Raw genomic sequence first — 12,949 nt, forward strand, 5'->3', positions numbered from 1 at the left:
GATCCTATGACCCCAGCTGACTTCCTCCCCCTAGGGCAGTGGGCTGGACTCGATGATCTTCTGGAGGACCCTTCCAGCCCTAATGTCCATGAAATTAGCATTTTCTTCACAGAGATATGCTGCAATCAAGTCATCCCTCAAACCTTTTCTTTGATAAGCTAGTAGATATCTGCAAAAAGCCAAAAGATTCTTTTGATGCAGGCCCAAGCTTTTGTTTACTGACTAGCGTGACATCTATCAGCAGCAGGGAAAAGATGACACTTACCTCCCTACCAGCCTTGCAAAAAGTGGCCTGTTGACCAGCAGTCTGAAAACAGGAAAACCCTCCCAGCCAGCTTCAAATGTCCAAGTATAGATGTACTTCTGCATACACTCACATACACACCCTTCCCCCAAAGCAAAAGGAAGAGAGGTTTGCCAGACTGTAGATCTTTGGTCCCCCCACGCTGTACAGCAGTTTAGATGGACACATGTTTAGCCTAGACCTAGAACCAGCGTTGGCTGGACAGCAAAAGAAAAGTTACAGAAAATAACCCAGTAGAGATCTATGCTTCCACATGCCAAATTTTGCATCAGTAAAAACAACAAGGAGATGACTTGACACGACAAATAAAGAGAACTTAGAAGTACTACCCAAAAAAGAAGTCTAAGACTTCCAAAACTAAATGAAGTATATATCTGAAAGTACAAGAAGTTATCATAAATATTTCAGAGAAATAAGTCACAGCAGAGGTGTGTAAGTGAAAATTGAGTAGAAAGGGGAACAGGAATGAGGATGGGGAAGAGAAAGGGAACCAAAGCTATGATCCATCAATTGCACTGTCCCTCCTTTTTTACAAAGTTTATGATAATCCATTTGCTATTCATAATTAATAACCTCTTTAAAATAAAGTGATTGCATAACAAGCAAAACAATACAATGAATGAAACCATTTAAGATACATTTTGAAAATAGTTTCTTCTAACACTCTGCAAGTTAAGGATGTTTTACCAAGGGTAAAACTAAGGCATTGAAGCAAAATAACTTGGCCAGAACTGAAGAACCAAACTGTGGCAGAGCATTTGAATGCATCATAGGTCAACTCTTACTATATGCACATCCTTCTTCAGTTTTTTGGGTTTTTTTACATAGTCATTATCACCTTTTGTTCCAATGAAATTAATGTCATAGGACTTCTCTCTTACCATTGCAAGATCTTCCTGTAATTCTTGGCAATGTCTTTCATTATCCTGAAGTCTCACAGAGAGGTCTGTAATTACTTTCTTCTTTTCCTTGATCTCTTCGTTTAGTTGCTTGTTTGTAGAAAAGTACTCTCTTTCTAACCTGAAAAGTTTCTAGTGTTAGAACAGGTTTTTCAAATATATCTTTCTAAACAGAACTGACAGATGTAGTTTACATGGCGCTTACATGCTATAAGGCTTTGAAAGCTGTCTTTCCTTTTTTTTTCCTTCTTTTTTTAATCAAAAAAATCCATGACCCTCAAATGAACGTTTTTAAAGACATGGTAACCTCCCCTTAAAACAGAGGTATCCATATTATGCCTGAGGTAAAAAATAAAGTTTGCTAGTCTTGATGGGGCCTCTAGATTATATTAAAAGAGGAAAAATCACCACAGTTCAGTTAGCTCAGTAATTGCCTAGAGACTGAATGAGAATCAAGTCTTACCAAACCAGTCTTGAATTAAAGTGTACTAGTAGCACCTAAAGTGTCTCTATGATGTCTTGTTATGTTCTTCTCTACATTGCAGGACATAAGATTTTAATGCTTAACAGATGCTCAAACAATCATAAACATGGCATGACTGTAAATGGCAGGGACAGTGGGACCCTCATCTCACTGTCTCTTCTCCCAACTTGTTTCCTTGTGCTTGGAGTGAAAAAAATCAATTCTTATTCCCTCTACTTTCAGACTTTTATCTTGCCCTTGATCTGTTTGCAATTTTTTACATTCCCCTTTTAATCAAAAAAAATTTGTATTTTAAGCAGCCATAAAAGCAGCTGAGCATATTTCTGGCAGCCCACCCAGGGAATCATTTTACTTTTTTGTGTAATAGGCTTACTTGTTGCTCTTTTTTGGCTTAAGAGGGTACTAGTGCACACCCTCCTGCTCTCACTCCTCTTCTCTCTTCCATCTTTAAATGTGTTTGTATCCAATTAGCATGCCAACAATTAACAGGCCATAGTTCTCTTTACAAAAAAACCCTCCAAAACACACACGTTCAGATTCAGTTCTCACAATTTTCTACAATTCTGGGTTTGACATCTGTTAGGGTAAATATAATACTGTAATGAAATATGGTAAATCAGATACCAGCTCCCTTAACATGATGGACAGAATCCTCTGGGTCAACGTTTCCCAACCCTTTTCACTGCGACACACTTGCATGGCCTCCCCCAACCCATGGCATACTGGCCGAGCAGGGCGCGAGGGGGTAGTGAGTGGCCAAACACTGCGGAGTTGGGGGGAGAGAGAGAGGAATCAGGTGGTGAGCAGCGTCTGTATCACTGGCTGGAGCCATGCCCCGCATCTGTCTGGCTGCCCGCAGCAGCAGCAGGCAGAGGGCGTGGTTCCAGCCAGGTTGGGGGCATGGCTCCAACCCAAAATACTGCAGCACACCGATTGGGAAACGCTGCTTTGGGTGATGCTAATCTCTCCCAAAAGTGCAGCTGCAACAGAGTTGTGGGACGAAAGGAAATATCTTAGAGGAGAAATGGTTCTATGGTGACAGTTTACAGATTTAGAGGGAACCGAGGACAGGCCCAGTGCTTAGGACTAAAGCCTTCAGGTGCCTAAGGATTAAACCCCTTCCCTCTTAACTCAGAAGAAACTGTAATTCCTGTGACGCACAGGCCTCTACAACAAAGTACAATGGGAGATAAGTGACAGATAAGCAGGACTCCCTCCCTCAGAGGAGAGAAACATGGAAGACATTTAAAGGTGCTGACAAAGAGAACACTGCATGCTCACATGTGACTTCTCCACTGTATCACTGAAAAAAAACAAACTTGGACACTCGCAGGTACCTGTGAAGAAAAAACTCTGGCAAGGGGCTATTTTAAAAAAAATTATCATCACACTTCCAGTTTGACTTTGACTAACAGGTCCCAAGGGAGAACTCCCATTTTCCACTCCTAGTCAAGGCCTTACTTTTATTTTAAAAATATTTAACTATTGAAAGCCTTGCTGCTGAAGCAATCATTAAAAAAATTCCAGATCAAAAATAGTGTGAAGATATAGAGCCGTATTATTTAGCTACTTCAGTATAAGTGATCCCTGACTCTGTTATCAATTATTAAACCAAACAGGTATCTTGATTGGGGATATTTTCTTGTTGCACCAAAAACTAAAATCAATTAGCTCCAACAAGCATGTATACCACATCATGAGAGGGATGGTCTAGCCCAGTTTTGTTTTTTTTAATTCTTTGCATGAGCTTAACCCTCCCACTAAACATTATTTTTTATAATTAATAAAAAGTTAAATTCTAAAATAGAGCAGTGTTTCCAAATTTACTGGTACTATAATTGTAAAATTTATATCCTATTAGTGTTAGTTTATCTAAAAAAGTTGATTAGCCATAATAAAAACATGTTTCCAAAAGCAATTTTAGACATAAAGAACTACTCCTCCCTAGGGCAAAGTTTACCACACATTTATTCTGCTTCTCTCATTTCTTTCCAGACTTACGTCAAAAAAATTAAAGCAATAAATGTTTATCATCATTATGTAAAAACTTTCTTGTGTTTTCAAGATAAAACCAGATCAGTACAACTAGATAATGGTCATGATACTGATCCAACAAGTATTAGATTTAATACAGCTGAATGTAATTCCGTATCTATCCATTTATCCTTACACTAAAATGCATAATTACAATGTAAAACTTTGAGTTTTGTGCATTTTTTTTTCTTATAATGGTCTGAAAGATTCATCAACTGAATTAGGGTAAATTATAAAAGAATCAATTGTTTTGGTAGTCACTGTTTAAGTTACATTTAGCAAATAAAATTCACCCCAATTCCATTAGTCTAAAACTGCTTCAAGACCAAATGATGTTTCAACTAATTTTAAATTATAATACAACAGTAGCACCCAAAACATCTCTACAAAGTGTATTGTTCAATCTGGCTGTTGGCTATTTGAACCTGCATGGTATAAACGTTTTAATGATTCACAAAATTCCAAACAGATGTTTAAACAATAAGGACAACGTGGTCTAATTCTATGTAGTTTCATTTTTATTCTTAAGTTATTAAAGTATGTGTTCCCAGAGCACATTCAAATCAGCATCAAACCAACTCAAACATCAAGGCTCGCATCTCCCTTACTTACATAAATATTATTTCCATTTTACAATAGTGTATAAAAGGGGCCCAGAGGACCCAAGGTCAGTAAGGATGCCAATAAAAGGCAGACTTTGACAGACAAGTCCCAAGCTGTAACCATTAGAAAATATTCTATTATTTACATATGCAGTATTGCCAACTCTTGCAAATTTATTTGAGTCATGGGATTCTGGCACCTGCAGGAGGCACTCTGGATCAACCTGAATTTATTTTGTTCCCACAGTTTTCACTGTTGGATACCAGTGCTGTGTAAGAAGAAGAGCTGGTGGGCTGAGAACATGGACCAACCCTACTCACTGAGGCCTTCATCTATGGATCAGCTCTGTAGCAGTAATAGCAGGGACAGGGTTCTATAGAGAAGGGATCTGAGAAAGGTTGCTGCTGGGTTTGGAGACTCTGTACTGTCGCGCCCCATAACGCCGGTGCACCCTTGACCTGCAAGCCTGGGTCGGCACGACCACCTTGGCGCAAGGAGGGGGATTTATGACCGGGTAGGTGGGTGATAACGGTGAGCAGGAGTCAGTATGATTTAAACACAGCGTGATGGTTTCACAAAAGATTTACCTTACTTACGCTTCTGATGGCTAGAGCGTAGGCAGTGGAGCTGATTGATTTAGTTACAGCATGCAGATATCATGTTACCCAGCATTTACAGGGTGGGTAAGACAGTTGCTTCCGAGCGATTCATATAAGCCATTGCAGTCTGCAGCTTACTAAGAGCTCTTGATAAGAAAGATAACGTCAAAGATAGATAAACGGACCGGTAAGACGAGACGGGGGTGCGCCAAAAAGATAATGTAGGCGGAAGAGATAACATTCGTTGTGCACAATCTGTTTTCCTTGAGTGTATACGCAGTTCTCCGTTCCCTGCTCTCTCTTTCCTCTGTTCTCTCGTTTGGGCGGAAGTTCTTTCAAAGTTATACTTTTCACAGGTGACCAATTACTATACACTAATTATAAATAATTAATGAGTTGGCACTTGTGCTTTCTTTGTTTGCTCAGGTTTCATAAAAAAGGGGGGTTATTTTTACTTGGGTGGTACTGGTTCTGTTTAGTTACAGGATGGCACGCGTAGTATATTTAATTTTACAACTTTACTAAAGTCGTTTCATTTTTATCTGGTCACTATGGGTGCCGATATCTCTCGTGCTGAACTGTCAAGGCCAGTCTCTCTCTCTCTAGTGTGGGAACTCAAGTGATTTGAAATGAGGCACAGATAGGGGTGTGTATATGCAACACTGTTAATACAGAGGCATAAATTACAACCACAGAGTTTGTTGTGTTAGCTTCTGACCTTCTGTCATCTGACCTTTTGCCATCGGCATCTGAAATCAAAGACTTTGATCTTTGACAAGTACCTGCCTGTTTCCTCCTGCCCCAGGACTTCTCTAGCCCAGACCTGGCAGCAGCTTTTCTCCAGCTCCATTTCCTCCCCTCTCTCCTGCTGCTCTAGGAACCAATAGCTGCTCATTCCAAAGCAGTGGCAGGAGGCTAAGGACTAATGAAAGGGCTGTCAAAAAAACCATCTTGTACCCTGGTCAGAAAAAGAAATAAAATATAGTGTTTAAAAACTATTAGGAAAACTGACATTTAAAAAAATATATGATCAGTGAACTACTTCTATAATTAATTAAAATAATGCAAGTAACAGAACAATTTAAGATTTTTTTAACGTTCTTTGAATGTGAGAAAATTCAGTTTCTAAAATTTAAAGGCAGGAGTGTCAAACTTATGGCCCAAAGGTTGAATCTAGCCTGCAGAGTCATGGTGTGTGGCCTGCAGAGCTGGAATTCAGGGGCAGGGCCTGCTGCCAAAATCTGAAGCATGGAGCTTTGTTGGCAATGCATATGTAATGTATTAATCCTTGCCACTGCTCACCCCACTGCTGCCATATCGAAATGTGGCCCAAAAAAGTCCTGTTGTCTGAATCCAACCTGGCTGAATGAAGATGAACCTGCCATTGAAACTGTCCTTGAATTACAGATCTAAGTATCTGAGAGACAGAGAGAGGATCTCAGGCAGTGGAAAAGGTAGTAGACTTGGTTGTCTCTCATCTCCTCTTAGCTACTGAAAAACATTCCAGAAGGGGGGGGGCTCATCACAACTTACAAAATATTTGCATAATGCATCTCTATTGAGTTCACATTTGTCCAAATCTATTCAGACTTTTTCCCCCCTTATATTTATAACACACAAGATCTTCATGCAATCTGTAGCTGAAGACAATGACAGGAACAACAATAGCACAATGTTTATTTATGGTGTTTATTCTTAGTGTTGGCCTGCAGGCAACACTGGCAGGAACATATGGCCTGTGGGCTGCCATCCAGCCCCAGGGCTGCCCCTGGATCTGATCAGATCCAAAAAGGGCCTATGACTGGGGGGTGGGGGGGAGGTGAAGGTTTTATGGCCAGATTTAGCCCACAGACCCCTCCCATACCATCCTGCCACCTCCTCCCCCAGCATACCTGATCCAGCAGCTAGCTCTAGCCAGTCTAGGACCCACAATGTGTGCAGAGCATATCAGAGTGCAGCTGTCTAGCCAGAGCAGCAGTCTTGCTATACACAGTGGCTGCCCCAGCCAGACAGAACAACTTCCAGTGCCCACTCTGGGAGTGCACCACACACACAGTATGCCCTCTCCAGCCAGTTTAGGGGGTGCATGTGCACTGCCATGCACCTCCTATGCATCACCACTGCTTTCCTACCTCTCCTTTTTTGCACATAAAATCAATATATTACAAATTGAGAACCTAGAGGAAAATCTCTTTCCCAGAAGACATACAAGGTAGATGACATATCACTGACAGGAAAGTTGAAAATGCAAGAAGCACCAAGCTTAAAATGTAGTTCTTAATCTTCAGACTGCCACATATTCTTCCATAATGGTGCCCACAACCAACCAAGTAACAATAAAGCCTTAATTATTTACATATAAACACAAAGTATGCACAACACAACTCTACCTAGATGTAGTAACTAGACACTACCAAAAGAAAGGTTCCAAATATGTGGAACAGTTCTTAAATTTGTCACTGCTGGTGACTGGAAGGAACAGAAACAATCAAAACACTGATTTAAATATCTTGTTTAAAGCCTCACCTAGAGAGCAGGGCTGTTCAAATTCTTTGCTGCTGGGGACAGCATGCCATATGAGTGTGAACCATGTCCCCCTCAATGCCACCCAGGCGCACCATACATGGCCCTGACCTCACTCTCAGCTTCCTGGCTGTGGACTCCTCTGCTGCACCACACCCAGCACCACAGACTGCCAGCTCCCCTAGCACTGTCAGCTGCGTCACACCACACTGCTCCATCCTGGGGTGGGGGCAGAGAAGTGGAAGCTGGAGGAGGGAGGGAGGAGACTGAAGACTCTGGCTGCTGCTTCAGCCACAGCGGTCAGGGGGAGCCGTGGGTGGGTGGGAGCCCAGAGGCAGCAAAAAAACCCTTTGGGAACTGCATGCAGCCCACAAGCCATCAGTTGGACAGTCCTGCTGTAGAGCATTCAGAGAATGGAATAAATACTTAAGTAATCCAACTTCTAATGCTAACCCGCTGCCACCATGTGACTTCCATCCAGGCTACAATCCATGGGAGGGAATATGCAGAAACCACATGAAGAAACAAGTTACTGCATTAAGGTATAAAAACATGTATAGGCTTTTTTTTTTCTAGCAGTTGGCAAGATGCTTGATGCTGTAAAGACATGATTACATATAAAGATTTTCCAGTTCACAAATCTTTTTTTTTTTTTAAACTGGAAAACATGACACACAGGTAGAGTATTTTCCAGCTGAATGTTGCAGTCCATTTGAACACGGGAAGCAGAAAAAGGGTCAAAACAGTAACAGCAAAAAGGGCAGTTGACCCTCTCTGAGAAATAAAGATAGCAAAAAGAAATGATTTGCAACCAAGGTGTCACAGCACCCTGGGATGCCTGGAGATCCTTTCATGGTATCATGCAATACTAGCACGGTTAGGTGCACAAACTGAAAACAGTGCAAGTCCTGGCCTAGTCATAATATTGATTATGCATGCATAGGATGCCTAGAGGTTAGAAGTCTCTGGAACATATAAACTTCTGACCTTGATGACACTATGACCTACATGGGAAACCGAGGCATCCACAGTTGGAACCCTATTATATAACAACAGAGTGGGGAAATTATGTTAATAAGTTTATGTGGTAATAATTAATATGATTCGTCCAAGAAAGTGACGTTATTGATTGATTGGAATGAATGAGTTGTGAACCACTGACATGATTGACAGGTGGCATGAGGTGGCCACCATAAAACAGGTGCATGCAGTGGGAGTGCGTGTGTCAAGAGGTGGTAGGAGTTGTGTATATGCAGGCAGACAGGACTGACAGTACATGACGAGCTGTATGCCTGGGTATCTGTATGCACTGGGCATCGTGGCTGAGAGCCTGAGAGATTTGCATGGTGATGACTCTGTGGTAGAAGTGAGTGGTGCCCGTGTGTGAGAGGCTGGGGAAGTCTGGGAGTGCAGGTGCTGAGTGGTGTGCGAGGGGATAAGGACAAGTCCACCAGGATACACCTGAATTCCATCGGAGATACTAACCTTCGATCCCCCCATAGGATGGGTAAAGTATCACCTTTCCCCTCAGAAGTCTCCGAGTACTTCACTGGTGGTGGAAAGGATAGAAATCCTCTGTCCAACAGCAGGTCCTGCTACCTGTGTGTCAGTGCTCCTGGCAGCTACCACTGGTGACAGGCCAGTATTGCTCTCTGTACACATTTGTATACAGTGTTTTGTTAAATTAGGGGAGGGCAATTATTTCGGGTGGAGGGCCACCTACTGAGTTTTGGCAAGCCATCGAGGGCCACATGACAGGCATCTGGGGTAGATAAATATTAATTTTCTAAACTTTATAAGGTCCCCATGAGCCGGATAGAATGGCCAGGCATCCGGCCCATGGGCCGCATTTTGGCCACCCCTGTGTTATATGATTGATTAGTTATGATTTATAATTATTGATACCTTTAGCTTATAATACAGATTTGCTTACCAACCCTTACTTTGGTGCTTGTCTTCATTAACAGTAGTGGGCCTCAGGGTGGGGCTAGGCCACAGGCCAATTTTCTGAGGGATTAACCCATTCAGGTGCATTCGAATCATAGACCCCTAGCACTGTAGAGGCCTAACAAATCTCTGCCCATGTAATTACTATAGCCCTTGTGCCAGGCCAGTCTTCAAAACATGATTCACAAACCCAGATATTTCAAAAAGGAATTCAAAGTACTAAACATGCTTGTCTGTTGTGGTCTTTCTGAGTTTTCAGCAGCAGGAAAATTGCTCTGTTATTTCTCCATAGTCAAAAAATAAGTGAAAACTCATATTTTCCAAGGGAACCTCAAAACTAAAGAAGATTGCTTTGGGTCTACAAAGATTGAGATAGTATAGTCTTCGCCTATGCAATTGGCAACAAGTGTGAATGTGTGCACATTAAGAGGCTGTCTTTTTACTCTAAAACACCCACTCACTCACAGGCACACACACAAGCAGTAGCAAAGGAGTTCAAAAAAACCCAACAAAAACCTGATAAGCTCTTATTAAATCTCATGATTAAATCTATTCAGCACTGGTGGGCACACCTGCGTAACAGCATGCACTTTTGGACACATCACAAGACAGAGTGATGGTTAGCTTTGTTAGTCTGAAGTCAGGTAGAAGGAAGGGCAGAGTGGCACCTTAAAGATTAATGAAATCAGAAAAGCAAACTTTTATAAGCTCCTGTATCAAACAAAGTAGGCTGTAGCCTAAAAAAGCTTATGTCTGTCTGAAAGAATGAATCCAAGAAAGACGTGGGCTAAAAGTCATCAATAATATATATGCAGTATGCAATTCTGCCATTCTGGATTTGTGCTGCCTCACTATAGAGACAGGAGGAGTTAGATGTGCTTATCCAACAACAAAAACAAAGCCAGAAATCATAGATTCATTTTAACAAAATAAAAAAAATATTTAAAAAAAGTCAAACAGTTCTGAGTCTCAACAACTTCTTGTTTCATGTATGGCACCCAATTTTATCATATGTAGAGTACTTTAGGAGACCTTTCTTTCTTTTAAGAGTTTTCTATCATTATTTTTACCTTTTTTCTCTCATATTGATTTGCATCAAATTTTTCTCAGATTTATTTGCAAAGAAACACCCAAGAGTTTGAAACACCAAATGCAGGAAGAAATACTGGAGGTCCCAACAGATGCAGCCTCTTTGATATTACCTGAATCAGATCCTGGCCTTTACTTCCCTCCTTTGTGCAGTCATGCATGCTGAGGAAACAAGAGACAGAGTCTTTTGTCTATGCCTCCCCATCCTTGTCTGAAGTCATGCCAGGTTCCAAGACTAGAAGACATTCTGAAGATAAACATCTTGTTTTACTTTCAGATGTGTCTTTGGTCTCAATAGACTTTTGGTATAAAAAGCTCAATAGAGGAGAAGACAAATCAAAACAGCAAAGAACTGTAGCATGGAGGAAAAAGAGATAACTTAAGCCAGTGGATAAAAATTGATGGTGATATGACATTACGCTACTGGGCACAGAAACATTTTAACGTGAGGGTGCAGCTTTGCTTACCTTGTCTTCCTTCTAAACATGTTTTTGACTTATTTTTTTTAAAAGTTAATGGATCAGAGATTCTCAAATCTTTCCATGATGATGACAATCTCTTCATGTAAACATGGTCTCCCAGATCTCCTTCTCTCCTAATTAACAGCTGTGTGGACCACCTCACTGCCAGTTGTAATTTAATGAGTCCCTTGTGGCAACATCAACCATTTCTTAGAGGGGGAAAATATTTATGCCCTTTGGCTTCCTCTTACAAAGAATCAGCACTTGGAAACAAGGGGAAGGAAGAAGCAACATGTGACTATCTGCAAAAATTCAACAAAATGCAGACTGGAAACCTCTACTCAAGCTAAATATTCGCACAGAAAAACAAAACCAAAACAATCAAACAAAAAAGGAGTACGACTATTATAGGTAGGGACCTACCCAAATCAAGGAGGCCGGTGGCCAATTTTGTGGGGCCAAACACAATTTTTCCAGGCTTATTGAGGCAAAGCCCATGCCTCTGGTTGGCCCTGGTGGCTCTTCCCCTCCTTGCTGAATGGTTGAAGGGGCTGTCCATCATACAGCTGCACCCGTTGCTACTGATTGGCCAAGAGGGTTGTCCATCAAGCAGAGCTGCACAACAGGCAGCCCTCTTAGCCAATCAGCAGCAAAAGGCAGGGGCAGGAACTCCGGACTGTGCCCCTTTGTGCTCACTGTCCCCTCCTTTCCCCCCAGCGAGCTGTGGACAGGCTGCAGCAACCATGAGGACTACTGCCTCTCACTGGAGAGCCAGCATTTTCTGTTTAGTAAGTTTCCCCCCCTCTCCCCCCCCTCAGAGTATGTGCTAACATTGCCCAATTTCAAAGACAATGCCCAATTTTGCAATTTCCACTAAACAGCTATTTGTGTAGGTTCCTAATTATAGGAAATTCTAAAAGGACAAACTACCTAGGACAACTGTGTTATGGAGCAAAAGAAAACCCTGAAGGAAGTATGGCAAATATAAAAGAAACCATTTTCCTGATATAGGATCTAACAGGAAAAATAACTTGCAATATTAGGAAGGGCAAAATAAAGATGCTAATTTGACTAAATATATGGTTATGATCCTGAGAGAAAACTAAAACATGGCTTACAGCTAAGTTGCAGGCTATGTATACAGGAGAGGGGCAGCGAAGAGGTTCCTAACAAAAAGAGAGGGACTTAACTTTTTTTTTATCTATAGTCAGTAAGGACATGGTATCACCAACTGCTGTACACACTCACTAGCTCCTCACACCCCACACCAACAACTAAGTCAGCTCCTCAGGTAAACATCATCACTGCATCTTAGTGTAACTGTTTTATTTTTATTTTTCCTCTGTATAACTGCCGCGCGGCACTCTCACATTTATGTAACCTTGAAGTCTTCACTGTTAATCAAAACAAGTACCTGGTACTGCTGTCTGCTGGCACTAGGCCACACATGTGTACTCTGTAAATTTTACTCCTTATCTAGAAAATGGCAGTTTTGCAGAAACGAAACTTATGTAGAAAATCTGCCTAGTAACTATTATGTAAAAGAAATTATCCTATCTCTGTATGCTTAGCTCATATCATAGTCAGTGTCATAGAGGCAGTCCAACCAACATCTATAAAGAAGCAAAGAAGAGAGAAACGGCAGAGACGACAACTGGAAAACTCCGTAGGCCTGATCACCCTGCAGACCAGTTCTCAGCCTCCCCGCCTGGGCGTATCCCAGCGAAAACAAAGGCCTCGAAAACCCGACAATTGACAACAACCCACCGTGTTACAGTTTTGTATTCAACATCCCATTTATGAGCTGTTGACCAGTTCTGGGACTTAAGGAGCAGGCAGCCGCACCTAGCATTGGACTGGTTCCAGTGTTGGAACGCAAGGGCTTACTCTGGAACCCCGTGAACCAACAGACCCCCTTTGTATCCGGCATACTGTAACTGAAGAAACATCGATGACTCCACTTCTCGACTGCCTCTCATCGTAGCTTAGACAGCATATCTACGCTC

General features: G+C 41.7%; 1 protein-coding gene across 5 annotated transcripts in view; it reads right to left on the reverse strand.

Annotated features, from left to right (window-relative positions):
- CCDC171 (coiled-coil domain containing 171) overlaps window positions 1-12,949 on the reverse strand; it is a 304,988-nt gene that overhangs the window by 213,160 nt on the left and 78,879 nt on the right. For all 5 annotated transcript variants that reach the window (XM_019555118.1, XM_019555120.1, XM_019555115.1 and 2 more), the window contains one exon: window positions 1,186-1,324. In XM_019555118.1, the coding sequence (XP_019410663.1) occupies window positions 1,186-1,324 (139 nt within the window). The remainder of the gene's footprint in view (window positions 1-1,185; window positions 1,325-12,949) is intronic.

This window comes from Crocodylus porosus, unplaced genomic scaffold, assembly GCF_001723895.1.
Source record: "Crocodylus porosus isolate Cpor-Errol unplaced genomic scaffold, CroPor_comp1, whole genome shotgun sequence".
NCBI classification, from domain to species: Eukaryota; Metazoa; Chordata; order Crocodylia; family Crocodylidae; genus Crocodylus; species Crocodylus porosus.